Consider the following 13,725-nt stretch of genomic DNA (forward strand, 5'->3'; position numbering starts at 1 on the left):
AATAATCCCCTGCACTTTATTATCATCATCATCAACATGAACTTTTTCCCATCCAGGGATGGGGTGGGGACATTTATTCTATTTTATTCTGCCCATCACAAAATGGTCTTCCTCAGCAACATTTTGGACTGAAGGGCATAGCTACTACCAAGTAAAAAAAATCATCTTTCTCATGTGAGGTTAACACTGAAGAGATTTAGCTGTGCATTGCAGTTTTTAGCATCTGCATCAGAATTACTAATTATTTTTTTTCTTAATTTCATACCAATAATACAGTATAAACAAAGCCACTGATATAGACCACATGAGGCCAGAGCAGGTCAGCACACCACCTGAATCACCACGGACACTACAGTAACCAACTCTGCTATGATTAATCCTTTTGCTACAGTGATCCCTTTCATTCTTGCTATCTCCAGACAACTTAATTCAGCTTAGGAGAGACTTTTTACAAACTAGAGGTATTGAATACATTATCATTTCAGGTTTTATATCTGTTTTTCATGTAGCAATAGCACTCCATCATTAACCACTTCAATACAGTATTTTGGTCTTTCTAAAGCTGAATAAAAATGTCTAGTACTACAGTGGCAAGATCAAAATAAAAGACATGCTGGTGCTAAAGGATTTAACAGTACAATAGAACCCAATAATTTTCTCTGAAGAAACAATTTGGAGTATTTGCTGAGGGTGAAAAAAGGACTGAAGAGATCATCAAAGGAATGTACTAAAAAATATAACTTGTGAGAGAATAGTAATGAAGTGAGATCTAAGAACAGGAAAAACAAAACTGAGACACATGAAACATTTACAGATTTCTCTCATAAACTCCTGACAGATATATTAAGAGCTTGAATCACCAAGACCTCAGTTATATGCCAGCTTGTGCAGACGATGCCACAGAAATATTCCCCTGGCCACCCTTACAAAATGTATTCTATAGAAAAGAATTACAGATATTCGTATTATTTTATAAACTTTGGTTGCCCTGAAACAGAGAAGTTTGAAGGTTAACTGCTCCTTATTTGAGTTGTTTAGTGTTTAAAATTCCTTGGACTGTTCATTATGGCCTACAGAAATTTTTTTAGTAAGGGTGACAACTAATATGAGAATCGGTAAGCGGTGGGTTGGCTGGCACCATCTATGAGGCAGCTGCTGTGATGTGTGAGAAGCACAACAGACACACACACATACACACACACGTCCCCACCAAGTATAGGGTAGTCCATATATTATGCATCCCATTCTTATGTGCTGCTGAGGCAGCTCAGTTAGCATTACTGGTGTCTACTTTGCATTATTTTCAACTTTCCACATAGCTTTTCACTCTTTATAATACAATACATATGTGCTTTTATCTTGTATTGATTGCCTGGCTGATTAATAATTCCCCAAAAGCAGCCAAAATATCTGTACTCCTCACACTAGCAAACTGAACCGTCCCCACAACACACAAGGCAGAAGGGTGCAATATCCAGATCACCCTGTATAATGTCAACACCAACTCAATACATGATACAATGAGGGCGCTTAAGTATAGAATGTATTGATATCTGGAAATATACAGGTTAACAGCGCAACATACATTTAAACTCAGTTGATTGGGGTTTGTTTCAAACTAACAATTACATTCATATACTGTAAGAATAGACATTTCATGGTGCTTGAAAACTGGATTTGTCACTTTCATCATCTCAGAAGTGAATAATTTTACCTTCAGGTCATGCTGATATGAACTGTATCCAAGGCTTAGCTGTATTTACATTATCTAACCTTTTTCTTTGATTTATGAACTGGCAGTAACACCAAATCTTCAATAGATAAATACAAATTATACAACCTGACTTCATGTTAGTAAATCCTTGTAATATGTATAAATCACAAACAATTTACAAATATGTCTATAGCAGAGTACAGTAGTTAGTCTTCATACAGCGAACACAAGTTCAGTACCTCCTTATCACAGTCTTGAATTATAATATTCTGAGGGTTCTTAATAAAAGTTCAGACCATATAACTTCTATTTACAGTACAGTACATTACCTTCACTTGAAAAATAATATGAACATGCCAATCTTTTAAGCCACTCACAAAAGATAATATATACTGTATATCTTATAGAATCATTACATCTAAGCACTGTACACAATGTTCCTGTATATGTCCTGCACATAAATACAATTTATATATGACAAGATAAAAGATAACTAAGTCAACAATGGCTAAGGAAGAACATACTTTTTTTAAAACCTGAGTTTTAATTAAAACATTATGACTATTCAGCAGACTTCTGCCGCATATGTTTGCTGGTGCTCATGAATCCTTAATCATGAGTTTCTTTGTTCAGCATCAAGCAGCAACTAAGTAGAGAACCTTGCTTGTAGCAGAACTATCCAGCAAAATAAAAACACCAACACTCACTCAACAAAAGCATTCTCAGCAGTTTATGCAGACTTCTTTTTCTTGCTCCCACACCAATACCAGGGTGTCATATACAATGTGGAGCCTCATCTCCATGGATGAGGTCACAGAGAAGAATTAGAGGGGTAAATATTGCAGAACTAGCAACCATGAAACCCAGATTTAACAATGGACCCACTCATACCAATACCAGAATGTTCTATACTATATAATGTGAAGCCTCGTCTTTCTGGATGAGGTCACAAGTGAGTGGGGGAGTGGTAAATATTGCAGAAATAGCAACTGCGAAACCCATGATTTGATAATGGACCCACTCACACCCAGTAATCAGTGTGATGCTCCACCGGTCTTCCAGTATATGTCTTTGGAAATTAAAGGAGGAATCATTTACTCCCTGATGACAATTACTCTTCTGACTCCTCCTTCTCCTCCTCTGGGAACTCTAGGATGGCTCGGCCCGGAATGATGCCCCTACCAATCTTCGCCAAGGCCTCGTTAGCTTGATCGGCTGAGAAGATGGTGTGGGGTGGGGGTTCAATCTATTATGTTGAGAATAAAAATTGTCAGTTTTGTAAGGGGTAATATCATTCATTCATTCATTCATTGCCAGACGCCATGTATCCCAAACGGGGTGGCCAAGGGCTTAGAGTTAATTGTTTTACAGGGAGGGGCACTAATCCTCCACCAACCCCACTTGACACGTAGGGATGCCAACAGCATCTGGTGTTCCCCGGCGGTCACCCATCCAAGTACTAACCAGACCCAACGTTCCATTTCATAATTTTATAGTGAAAAATCTTCAGAAAAGAGTACACTAAATATATATAATTAAATATATATACTAAAACAAACAGACAATTAACTGAAGCCATGCTTCCTGTAAAAGGAATCCCCATAATGAGGTTGGCCATGGCACAACTGATGCTTTTTATGGACTGGAAGTTAAACTAACTGCCAAAATGTACATCTCAACGATTGTTTGAAACTATTAGGAAATCAGTAATGTCTGATGTGTAATAAGATTTACACAATACAGTTAATGTCTTGATTCTTGATGATGCCCTTTTTACTTTATTTTCGAGACCATTAGACCATTTTATCAAAACCAGACAATGGATTTTCATGCTTTTTTTTTTTTTATACTAAGATTATATCTAACACCAGCTTGTAATGTCTACCTTAAGCTGAATTGAGTTGTAAAAAAAAAAAAGACATACCTAGGCTCAACTGCTAAATGTCATGCAACATCTGTTCTTCACCACTAACCTCTCCAGTGGAAACCAAATGTACCAGATTACGCAGCTGGTTAAGTGTGCCAAACTCAATGGGGATCAGTTGGTGGTTCTCCTTCTCAGCCACCGAACTGAACCGGGAGATAAGGCCTTCAGCATGTTCTGAGCTCATCAGCATTACACCACCCTGTGAAAAGAGGAACTATAATTATCCTGTACATAATGAGTTAAAAAAAAAAAAAAAAAAAAAAAAAAAAAAGCCAACATCTTATCCTTTATTGCCCTACAAGAAATATACAGTCCCAGGGCTGGGCTACTAAGTCTTGATTTTTATGGTGATGGTGATGGTGCCCAGTTGCTAACCCTTGTGTGGCATTATCTCAGCATAACCCCTAGCCATCCCTTGGATGCAAACCCTCTTGGGCCACGTCCAGTTGGAGCCCCTTAACCCACTAGACCAACAAGCATCTATATATTGGTTACATACCTGCTACCTAATGTACTAAATGGTTTCCAGGGATACAAGAAACCATTTAGCATCTCACTCAGTTTAGTCACCTAAAGGTACCACTACATCAAGTGAGTGGCAGGTGGGTGCCTCACCTACCACTGATAATATTATCTGCCTTCAGAGAACAGGTACTTATAAAAGGAGGTGGTAGTAGTAGTATGTCATTCTGTAAACTATGCTGAAGTACTAACACTCATATATAGCCACTCCCTTTCTTTTTTAACAAAATAGTACTAGGTATGAATTAAAAGCAATTATTGTATAGTAAGAAGGAACAAGAAACTACAGCTGAAAGCCTGCAAAAGCTGTCTCTCCAAGAGAAAGTGTAACAGGAGAAAACCCATAAAAAGATCATTTCAATTTGAGATGTATATAGAAATACTACATTTGAAAGACTGAAGGTCACAGACAAAGGGAGGGAGAGACTGTAATAATCTGTTTCATGGTTGACTCGCTGCATAAATGAAGGACAGTGAAAACTGGATAACTCTTATATCGGCAGAATGGACAGAGAAGAGGTGAGTGTGTGTGTGTGTGTGGTCAGACAGGTACTGCATGCCTGCTCTAATTCGTGTAAGATGCAGTGTGGGTTGATAAGAACAGTGTCCTCTACAATGTGTACACAGAAATACTACATTTGAAAGGCTAAAGGTCACAGACAAAGGGAGTGAAAGACTGTAATAATCTGGTTCATGGTCGACTCATTGCATAAATGAAGGACTGTGAAAACTGAATAACTCTTATATTGGAGGGATGGACAGAGAAGAGGTGAGTGTATGTGTGTGTAGTCAGAAAGATGCTGCATGCCTGCTCTAATAAGTGTAAGATGCAGAGTGAGTTGATAAGAACAGTGTCCTCTGTAATATGGATGATAAAAGGGAGAATAATGTAACACTGTAGTAAAGGGCGAGACCAAAGATATTCAGTGAAAGGAGAAGAGCTGATGAGTTGAAAACATCTGACTTCACTCAGTTTAGAAGAACAGTATGTACACAAGCAAAGATGCTATTTCTCATCAGAGTAGAGAACATTAAAGGGAAAACAGATGTCAAATTTACTCACTGGTGCCAGACATTTGAGTGCCCTGCGGATAGAGCGAGAGGTTGCACTGAAGTCAATAACAATATCAACAGGTCCACCGCAGGCATCCTTAGTCCTTTCAATCAGCTGTTCCTCATACAGGTCCTCGTTCCACTGAACCACATTCACTCTGGAGGAAGTAAATCATACAATATTAGATCATCCGAGATCACTGTCATGGATTAATAATCCAAGAATCACAATTTATTTGTCAATATCTATAACTATATCTATCTCTGTATGTAATGTATATATATATATATATATATATATATATATATATATATATATATATTATTTATTATTTTTTTCAACACACAAAGCAGATTACTGTACTGTATTGTACTGGAATACTAGAAAGTACACAGCTTCTAACAAAAGTCTATGAACAATGTGAAGGGTTACCAACTGGACTGATTTAATTGGCATGATGAACTACGGGTAACTAAGGGAAGGTAATTTTGCAGTAAATAAAGAGTCTCATTCATCTATCCTTTACATGATGAAAGGATATATCTAAGTTGATTCAGTCACAATGTGACAGCAAGGATAAAACACAAATTGTAATCAAAACGTTACCAAGGATGACTGTTTTTTAATCTTTACATAACGAGAGGCAAATATGAAGCGGAATAAAACTGTATAGCAACACAGGAATATAAAATATTTCTGCCACAATTAGAGGGTTACATATAACAGACATACTGCAGTCATACGTGCACTGCTTACTTCAAGTATTCCTGTGCAATGGAGATTCCCTCATCCCTAAGGCAGGCCACATTAATGTTGATGCGTTCCCTCTTGTCAGGCCAGTAGAAGCGAGCAATCCTCATGGCCCACAGAGCCAGCCCACCCGTACCCACAAGCAGAAGAGCACACTTGCCTGGAATCATATGGTACATCAACACCAATATGAATGGGGGCCATAAGATAAAAGAAGACAGTAGCAGTAGCACTAATTGTGGCCCCAGGCTCATCTGAACTTGAACTGGGTGGACTGTGGCCTGAAACTGCCTTTTTCCTCCAGCCCATCATATTCCTCTTTGGTGGAAAAGGGAAGGAACTATGGGATGTTTATATAACCAGGCAGCTCTACTACCTGGGTACCTGTTGCCACCACATGGAGGCATCCCTCTCTAGCACCAAGAACACATTAAAAAATGAATGCCAGTTGATAACACTTGTATGGGCATTACAACAAACATTCACCACCAACAGGAATCAAATATCATGTCAAACCACGTCATGCTCCCTTGTAAAACAATCTTTGTACTGAGGCTTGGTATGATATAGATGATTTTTCCTCTATGTACTGGAAGCTAAACCAAGTGCCAAAATCAGCTAATTACTTCTCAAAAATTGCTGGAAACTTGGGAAAAAAAGAAATGTTAGATGAGTAATAAGATTTGTGACAATGTTTAAGTCTCAGCTTGTATTCTGGCTCTATATATTTGTGGCTGTGTTTCTTGCCTCAGTGTGATCAATATGTAGGTAGTTATTAAGCTTGTAGTCACTAACAAAAATAATCATCATCCTGCCTCAAATTCCCACCGCAGGTGGGATGAGGTAGGGCCCAGAAAGCAAAAATGGACAAGTAAAAAATATTATAGTGGGAGAACTAAATACTGTAATAGCAAGCCCAGTGTAATGGGCCACAAACCCATTCATTCATTATTCAGGCTCCTGGAACCCTGGTTCCACCTCACTGACAGAAGAGGGCAAAGGTAAGGTGAAAAAAGTACAAGTCACTCACCAGTCTCCCCCTTCTCTGCCAGGACCTTCTCTACATGGTTGTGGGCACTGAAGACTGTGTTCATGGCCCAGAGAGCCCCTGATGGTAACATGGCCGCTGTGCTGAGACTCATGTTATCCGGAATCTTGATCAAGTACTGCACCTCTGGCACTGCTATGTACTCAGCATATCTGTCAAGTTATACGGTCAAGATTAACTTTCTGTGTGTTACAGGACAGTAAAATTAACATTATTAAAAAACAATCCTTTCAATACTCCAAAGATATGAAGCATTTCAAAATCAATGGTGATTAAACATGTTCATAGTGAAAAAATAAACTCTAAATTTCTGTAACCTTAGTTCAATGATGGAATAGATGTCAATGACCTGAATGCCCATATACTTACAACAAACATACAGTATGAATGTACGTACAGCACAGTAGTGACTTAGTATTACAGCTTAAGAAAAAAAAAAATTGATAACTGACAACTTTGTACTACTGAAAAATATCACTCCCATAAACTGTTAAGTAAGAGTCCTTCAAAATGTAAAAGGAGTGTTAAAACATAAAGCATATTCTACATACTGGAGTCAATGGGACAACAAGGAAGTTCCTTGATATATTTCAGCACATTATTGTACCTCAACCATCGCTGGCTCCTCACACTGAAATCAAGATCAACATATCCCACAAGGAGCCTAACATGTTAAAAGTGAAGCATACACCAAACTCTAAGTACTGACCCTGGTGGATGCCCCTCATATGGGTAGACAATGACTCTGTCCCCCAGCTGCAGGTCTGTCTCCCCCACCTCCTCACCTAGTGCATCAACTGTGCCTGCCACCTGCAACACAACCACAGTTAGTATGGTAAACAATAATTTACAGGCTTGTATTCTTATCAGTTTAGGAGGCTTCGTAGCACCTCTTCCTTAGCAATTTATTTTGCAGATTACCACATATTATTTGACAGTCAATCTGTTGACATCTGAAGCTACATGCAGAATGTTTTTTGACCTATAAGGTGGAGCCAAGAATCTGGGGGATTGAATAGTGAGTGAATGGAAGTGTGGATCATTCAACTGGGGAGACTCTGGTTAGTATCTCATTGTATCTAGCTTTTTCTGGTGCTCTGGACCATACCTCACCCAACTTTGGGGTTGGAAAGGAGGCTTGGATGATGATGATGACTACATATTCTCTTATATGAAGTTTATATCTCTTTTATATCCACATATTTTTCTCTTACATGCAGTTTATATCTCTTTTATATCCACACAGAAAAAAAAAGAAAAAAGGATTATGGAGATAAACTGGCAAGGACAACATGGTAGGAAGCCTCCTTGGTTGATGAGAATATGGGCAACAGACTCCTATTACCTCATGTGAAGTGTACAGATCTGAGACCAGGCTATCAGAGTTCAAACATTTTAGAGTACATGATTGGCCTATGCCCTCTAATTCTGCCCCTAACCTGTTAATTTCATTATCCATTCATATCATATCTAAACCAACTATGTGCCAAAACGTCTACATAACTCAATCCTTTGAACCAAAGTTCTGGTGTAGATGTTGTTGTCACTATTGCTGTGGTCCCAGGTTTAACTGAAATGTGAACCAAGTGGCCTGCATGCTGGCCCTCTCCAACAGTCCATCCTCCTCCTTTCACTCCTTTCAAGAGATGGGTGCGCAACTGAGGACGTTTATAATACCAGGCAGATGAGCTGTCCATTTATGCTGATGCCACCATGTGAAGGCATTCCTCTCCAGCAACAATGTAGATGTTTCAGTGGTGTACATTACAACACATGAGCTGGAATGCCATGATACCCTATACACAGCAACACGACACAACGCAATGCTGTATAATGAAGGCAGCTGGCTCTTCTCAACTCTCTGCTGGTCAACACAACAACAAGGTCTTTCAGCCTGCTTAACCCATAAAGGCCAGTGAGGACATTATTGAGTTTTACAGTATTCTGGTGCTGGTGAGCGGTGCCTTTGTGTAGTGGCATCGATTTAACCAGGCAATGGGGCTGCTCAATTGCACAAATGTCCTTCAACCTCTTTCTTATCCCCCCAAAAGAGGATGACTGAGTTTCAGGAACAAGGTAACTTCAGCCTGCAGTCCACTGGGTTCACATTCAGATGAACCTGGAGTTACTGCTACTAACACTAGTCAAACTACACCCTATCCACAAAAAAGGAGGACGGTGGACTGCAGGAAGGTAGTTACAGCCTTCAGTCCACTGGGTTCATGCTGAAGTGAAGATGAAACAACATCATCATCACCACAACAACAAACTAATAAATCCGCTGCATGGAAAGAGTGTCCCAAACTGCACGTATATCCATGTGATGTCACCAACCTCAGCCCAACCTTGCCCCACTCCAGCCCTGCTTCACCCGACACCAAGCCTCACCTCATATCCAGGGAAGAGTGAAGTGTCCCTGACAGAGTGATGGAGGGGGGAGCCGCAGTGCAGGGCCTCTATTGACTTTATGCTGGATGAGGATGATGCAGACCTCAGGCGATAACACACACCAGCATTACGCACCTGACAGAAAGTACATTAATTGCAGATTAAGAGATACACTTGCAACCTGAATGTTGAGCTATGAAAGACAAGCAGCAGAATATGATACTAGTCATGAAGAAGTGATATGGAAAGGACACAATGCCAAAGTAATTTCTTATTTTGACACTGGAGGACGTGAAATAGCTGCAAATGTTCAACATCACTGGATTAAGGTGATCAGACTAAAGTATTAAAACTATCCAAAGACCAATTGATAAAATTTGTCAGCATTATGAACATTCTGTCAACATTAGCTGTACAGTGTCCACCAAGGAGGGAGGAGGGGGTTTTCCAGGTCTTTCAAAACCAAAATACACCCTCATCTGACAGCCCTGTCAGAACAAAGAATATGGGGTCTAAAAATATATCTTCCTTTCCTGTGACTCATATCCTGAAAGAGACATTCCCACCTCATGTGTACTGCACGTGGACAATCTGGGTTAGTATGGTGATAAGTGATTCTATGTGAACTCTCATGATCAAGAAAACTCTAATATTTTATTCTGGTTAATGTTAAATTTTTTCTTATTCACAGGAAAATGTGTCATAAAAGACCAAGGGAGTTAATACTGTCCTCATTAATTCCCCATGACTGAGACAACCCTAGAATTTTACTGCCCTGTTGCCTCTCTCTCTCTCTCTCTCTCTCTTGTGTGTGTGTGTGTGTGTGTGTGTACGTCTTATGCTGCCTATCTACTTCCCTTTGCCTCTGTCCACATGCTTCCTTTTGTATAAGTGTTCAGATACTGGAACAACATAATGGGGACAGATACAGCGATGTGGAATGAGGAAGCTAAGGCAGACTGGGGGATACATGATACGAGAGAGAGAGAGAGAGAGAGAGAGAGAGAGAGAGAGAGAATTTTGATCACCTCTCGTTATATTTCAAGTTTATTATTTATTGTTATTATTATTATTATTATTGTTATTATTACCGGTATTATTTGCTTACGTACTCCTCATGAAACAGATGGCTAAGTAATCAACTTTGGAAAGTACGGTAACATTACGTCACGGAAGGAAATGGTTAGTAAAGAAAAGTAAGGCAAGGGAAATGATAAGGAGAGGAATAGAAGGGGCAGCAAAAAGAGGAGGTAAAGGGAATGGGAGAGAAGGGAAAGGAAAGGAAGGGTTGGGAGGGAAAGAGAAGGAAAGTGACTGAAACGAAAAGAAATGATAGAAAAGGAAATAAAAGGAAGGAAAAGGAAATGAAAGGAATGGAAGAAGAAGGAATGGAAAGAAAAAGAAGACGAGAGGTGAGGTGAGGTGAGGTGAGGTGAGGAAAGGAAAGGAAAGGAGAGGAGAGGAAGGGACAGAAGAGGAAAGCGAAAATAAATGTGGGAAACGAAGGGAAACGGGGAGGAAAGGATGTGTCACGGTCCAGCAAATCATTCGCTGAACCTTGGGATGACAAAGTGAACTGTAGTATCGTGTTCACATGTTTACAAGGAGTCAAGGACAGTCTGTGCGTCTCGTCTGTTTGCTTTTTAGTATACACTGTAAGTCATCAGATCCTTCACTCCCCCCCCCCAAAAAAAAAAAAAAAAAACGAGATTTTGCTCAATTATCATCTTCACCATCATCATCATAATAAATCAAATCCCCACTAACAAAGAAAACGCATCATAAAACTCATCAAACAACTACAAATCTCCCCTTGGATGCGATATCCAAGACCCGTAAACTAATTTGGGACCACGACTGTACGTGTACAAACACTTGTTCTTTACTTACTTCTACTCTGTAGGCTATACATCAACGTTTACTGTTTACCTGTACTGTACATACCTCATCATTCTTCTTTGTTCTGGGAGTGACGCATAAGATGTGTGACTGTTAACTATCGGTATCTTATCAGTGAAAAGTTACAAGCCAACGGCCGCACACGAACCAAATAGAGTTGAAAGGTCGACATGTTATCAGATAATTCACGTTCTTTTGTTTACATCCCACGTTTTCATCTTTTGGAACTGGGCCACACCAGGATCTTGGGTATGAGGCAGAAATAAGTCTCCTTGGTTACCAGTCAATCGACACCCCAGTCTGACTACACCTGTCCATCAACTGACCTGAATGGGGTTAGGTATCATCGTCAGCATATATCAACATGTTATAGTACTCCTTCATTAATATACCCTCCTCCTCCACTCCCTCCCTTCCCCCCTCCTTCTCCTTCTCCTCCATCGTACATGTGACACGAGGTTGACACGTGTAAGGGTAGATAAAGCAAGTCCTTTATACCCCACGCCGCCGAAAATGTGACAACAGTTTTGCACCACGACAAAACTACTGATAACACAACGACGAAAAATGTAACTATAACAAAAGCACATTTTTTTTCTTACCGCAATTCTCCATCATAAACCACAATGAAAAGGAGAAAAGCTGTTTACTATGGTCGTTTGGTGTTCATCTGATGGAAGTAGGTTGCGTGAAATTCGATCTTTTATAATGAGGGATGACCGAGTCTCCTTGGTTACTAGCCCTGTCAACCGTCCAATCAGACTACACTTGGGCATCAACTCAGGTGAACTAAGAGTCTTTGTCAGGTTGAAACAAACGTGCTACTAAGACGCGAACTAAGGCTGACTCACGTGTGGCAAATCAGTTCTGTAGTTTAAATGCTACATCGTGCAGTAAATCATCACCATCGTCCTAGCCCCATTTCCCACTGATAACAAGAGATAGGAGGGAAACAGAAAGACACGAAACACAAAATGTTCTAAACAATTATCATACGCACTGGTAGTTTTATGATATGACCGCAGTTACACATCTCAAACAACTCTGTGACGATTAAAAACAGCATATCTACATTATAAACAATAAAGAAAATAGTGTTTACTTGACGTGATAGCTGATGGCCTAACAAGTGTAAACAAATCCTTCTTTATTCACATTAGCCCACATGTCACTGCGAGGAAAATATAATACGAGTGTTACCATTAAAATTCTGCAAAATATATGCATAACACATTGGAGGACATGAATGTAGTGTCCAGTGTACAGTAAATATTCTGTAATATCCTCATGCCATGTACTGTGATGACTATTTTAACTAATCCCATCAACTAGTTCAGCAATGAAATATTATGGCATTTGAATGTAAAAAAGAAAATGTTGTATTTTAACCCAAAAAGGAAAATGGTATGTTTTTAAAGAATTCTTGCCCACGACATACTACATAAGGATAATGCCGGGTTTAAAAGCGAGGCGGAGTATAACGACTGTAAAGCAATGAAATATAATGCTATGATATTTTAACGTAGACAGTTACTAAGGTATTTCAACGCAGAAAATAAGTGTTATTTTACTTAACAACTGCACCCGAGAATACAGGACAACACACGGGGATAATACAAGTGCTTATATTACAGGCGGTGTATCACGGGGGCAACACGTGATGCTGAAATGTCACTGATAACACACTTCCCAACCTCGGCTCCCTCCCTCTCCCCACTCCCTTCCCCCTCCTCTCTCTTCGCCCACTACCTCTCTCCTGTTCTTCTCCCTCCTTCTCCCCCTTTCTCTTTCTCTTTTCAGTTTTCCCCTTTCTCTTCCTCTTCTCCCACGCCTTTCCTTTTTTCTTTTTATCCGATCCTCTCCTTTCTTCACTTTGTCCTCTTCCCCTCTAATGCCTTTCCCCTCTCCCCTTGTCCTCTACCTTCCTTCCCTGCCTCTATAGCCTTCTCTTTCTCCTTTCCCTGTCCCTTCCCTCCCTCATGTTCTTTCCTTGAGGTACTCTCACCACTGTTGTCTCAACCAGTGACAGAATGATGCACAGGGTTGGAGATGTCGTTAAATTTACTAATGTCGCTAAAATTTACATATACTCTCTATAAATGTAGGTATGTATGTATATAAACAGAGAGAGAGAGAGAGAGAGAGAGAGAGAGAGAGAGAGAGAGAGAGAGAGAGAGAGGCTTGGTGAGTGTAGGGACGTGTTCTATTTCACTGGTAACTTTGCTGATAACTCCCATAAAGTTATGTCTCCCCCCCTCCTTTCTTTTAGTAATATATGACTAGCTATACTGTCACCTTACCCTGGCCCAAATTTTCGTTGTTTTGCAACTTATTTCACGAGGTTCACCAGCAGACAAAGTTAAAGTTCAACATCCTTTCCATAGCCCTTCTCCGTGACTTAAATCTGCGTTAATCTATTCTTA

At 39.8% G+C, this 13,725-nt stretch overlaps 1 protein-coding gene across 2 annotated transcripts in view; it reads right to left on the reverse strand.

Moving 5' to 3' along the window:
* Window positions 1-166: 166 nt before the first annotated feature.
* The window catches only part of Drat (Death resistor Adh domain containing target), a 54,970-nt gene continuing 41,411 nt past the window's right edge, over window positions 167-13,725 (reverse strand). For both annotated transcript variants that reach the window (XM_080284925.1, XM_080284924.1), the window contains exons 3-9: window positions 9,404-9,538; window positions 7,725-7,825; window positions 6,998-7,167; window positions 5,974-6,127; window positions 5,227-5,374; window positions 3,688-3,840; window positions 167-2,960 (exon numbers count right to left, since the gene is read on the reverse strand). In XM_080284925.1, the coding sequence (XP_080141051.1) occupies window positions 2,826-2,960; window positions 3,688-3,840; window positions 5,227-5,374; window positions 5,974-6,127; window positions 6,998-7,167; window positions 7,725-7,825; window positions 9,404-9,538 (996 nt within the window). In that variant the 3' untranslated portion in view covers window positions 167-2,825. The remainder of the gene's footprint in view (window positions 2,961-3,687; window positions 3,841-5,226; window positions 5,375-5,973; window positions 6,128-6,997; window positions 7,168-7,724; window positions 7,826-9,403; window positions 9,539-13,725) is intronic.

This window comes from Coenobita brevimanus, chromosome 103 (assembly GCF_032717465.1).
Source record: "Coenobita brevimanus isolate Jiangsu-jjx chromosome 103, ASM3271746v2, whole genome shotgun sequence".
NCBI lineage: Eukaryota > Metazoa > Arthropoda > Malacostraca > Decapoda > Coenobitidae > Coenobita > Coenobita brevimanus.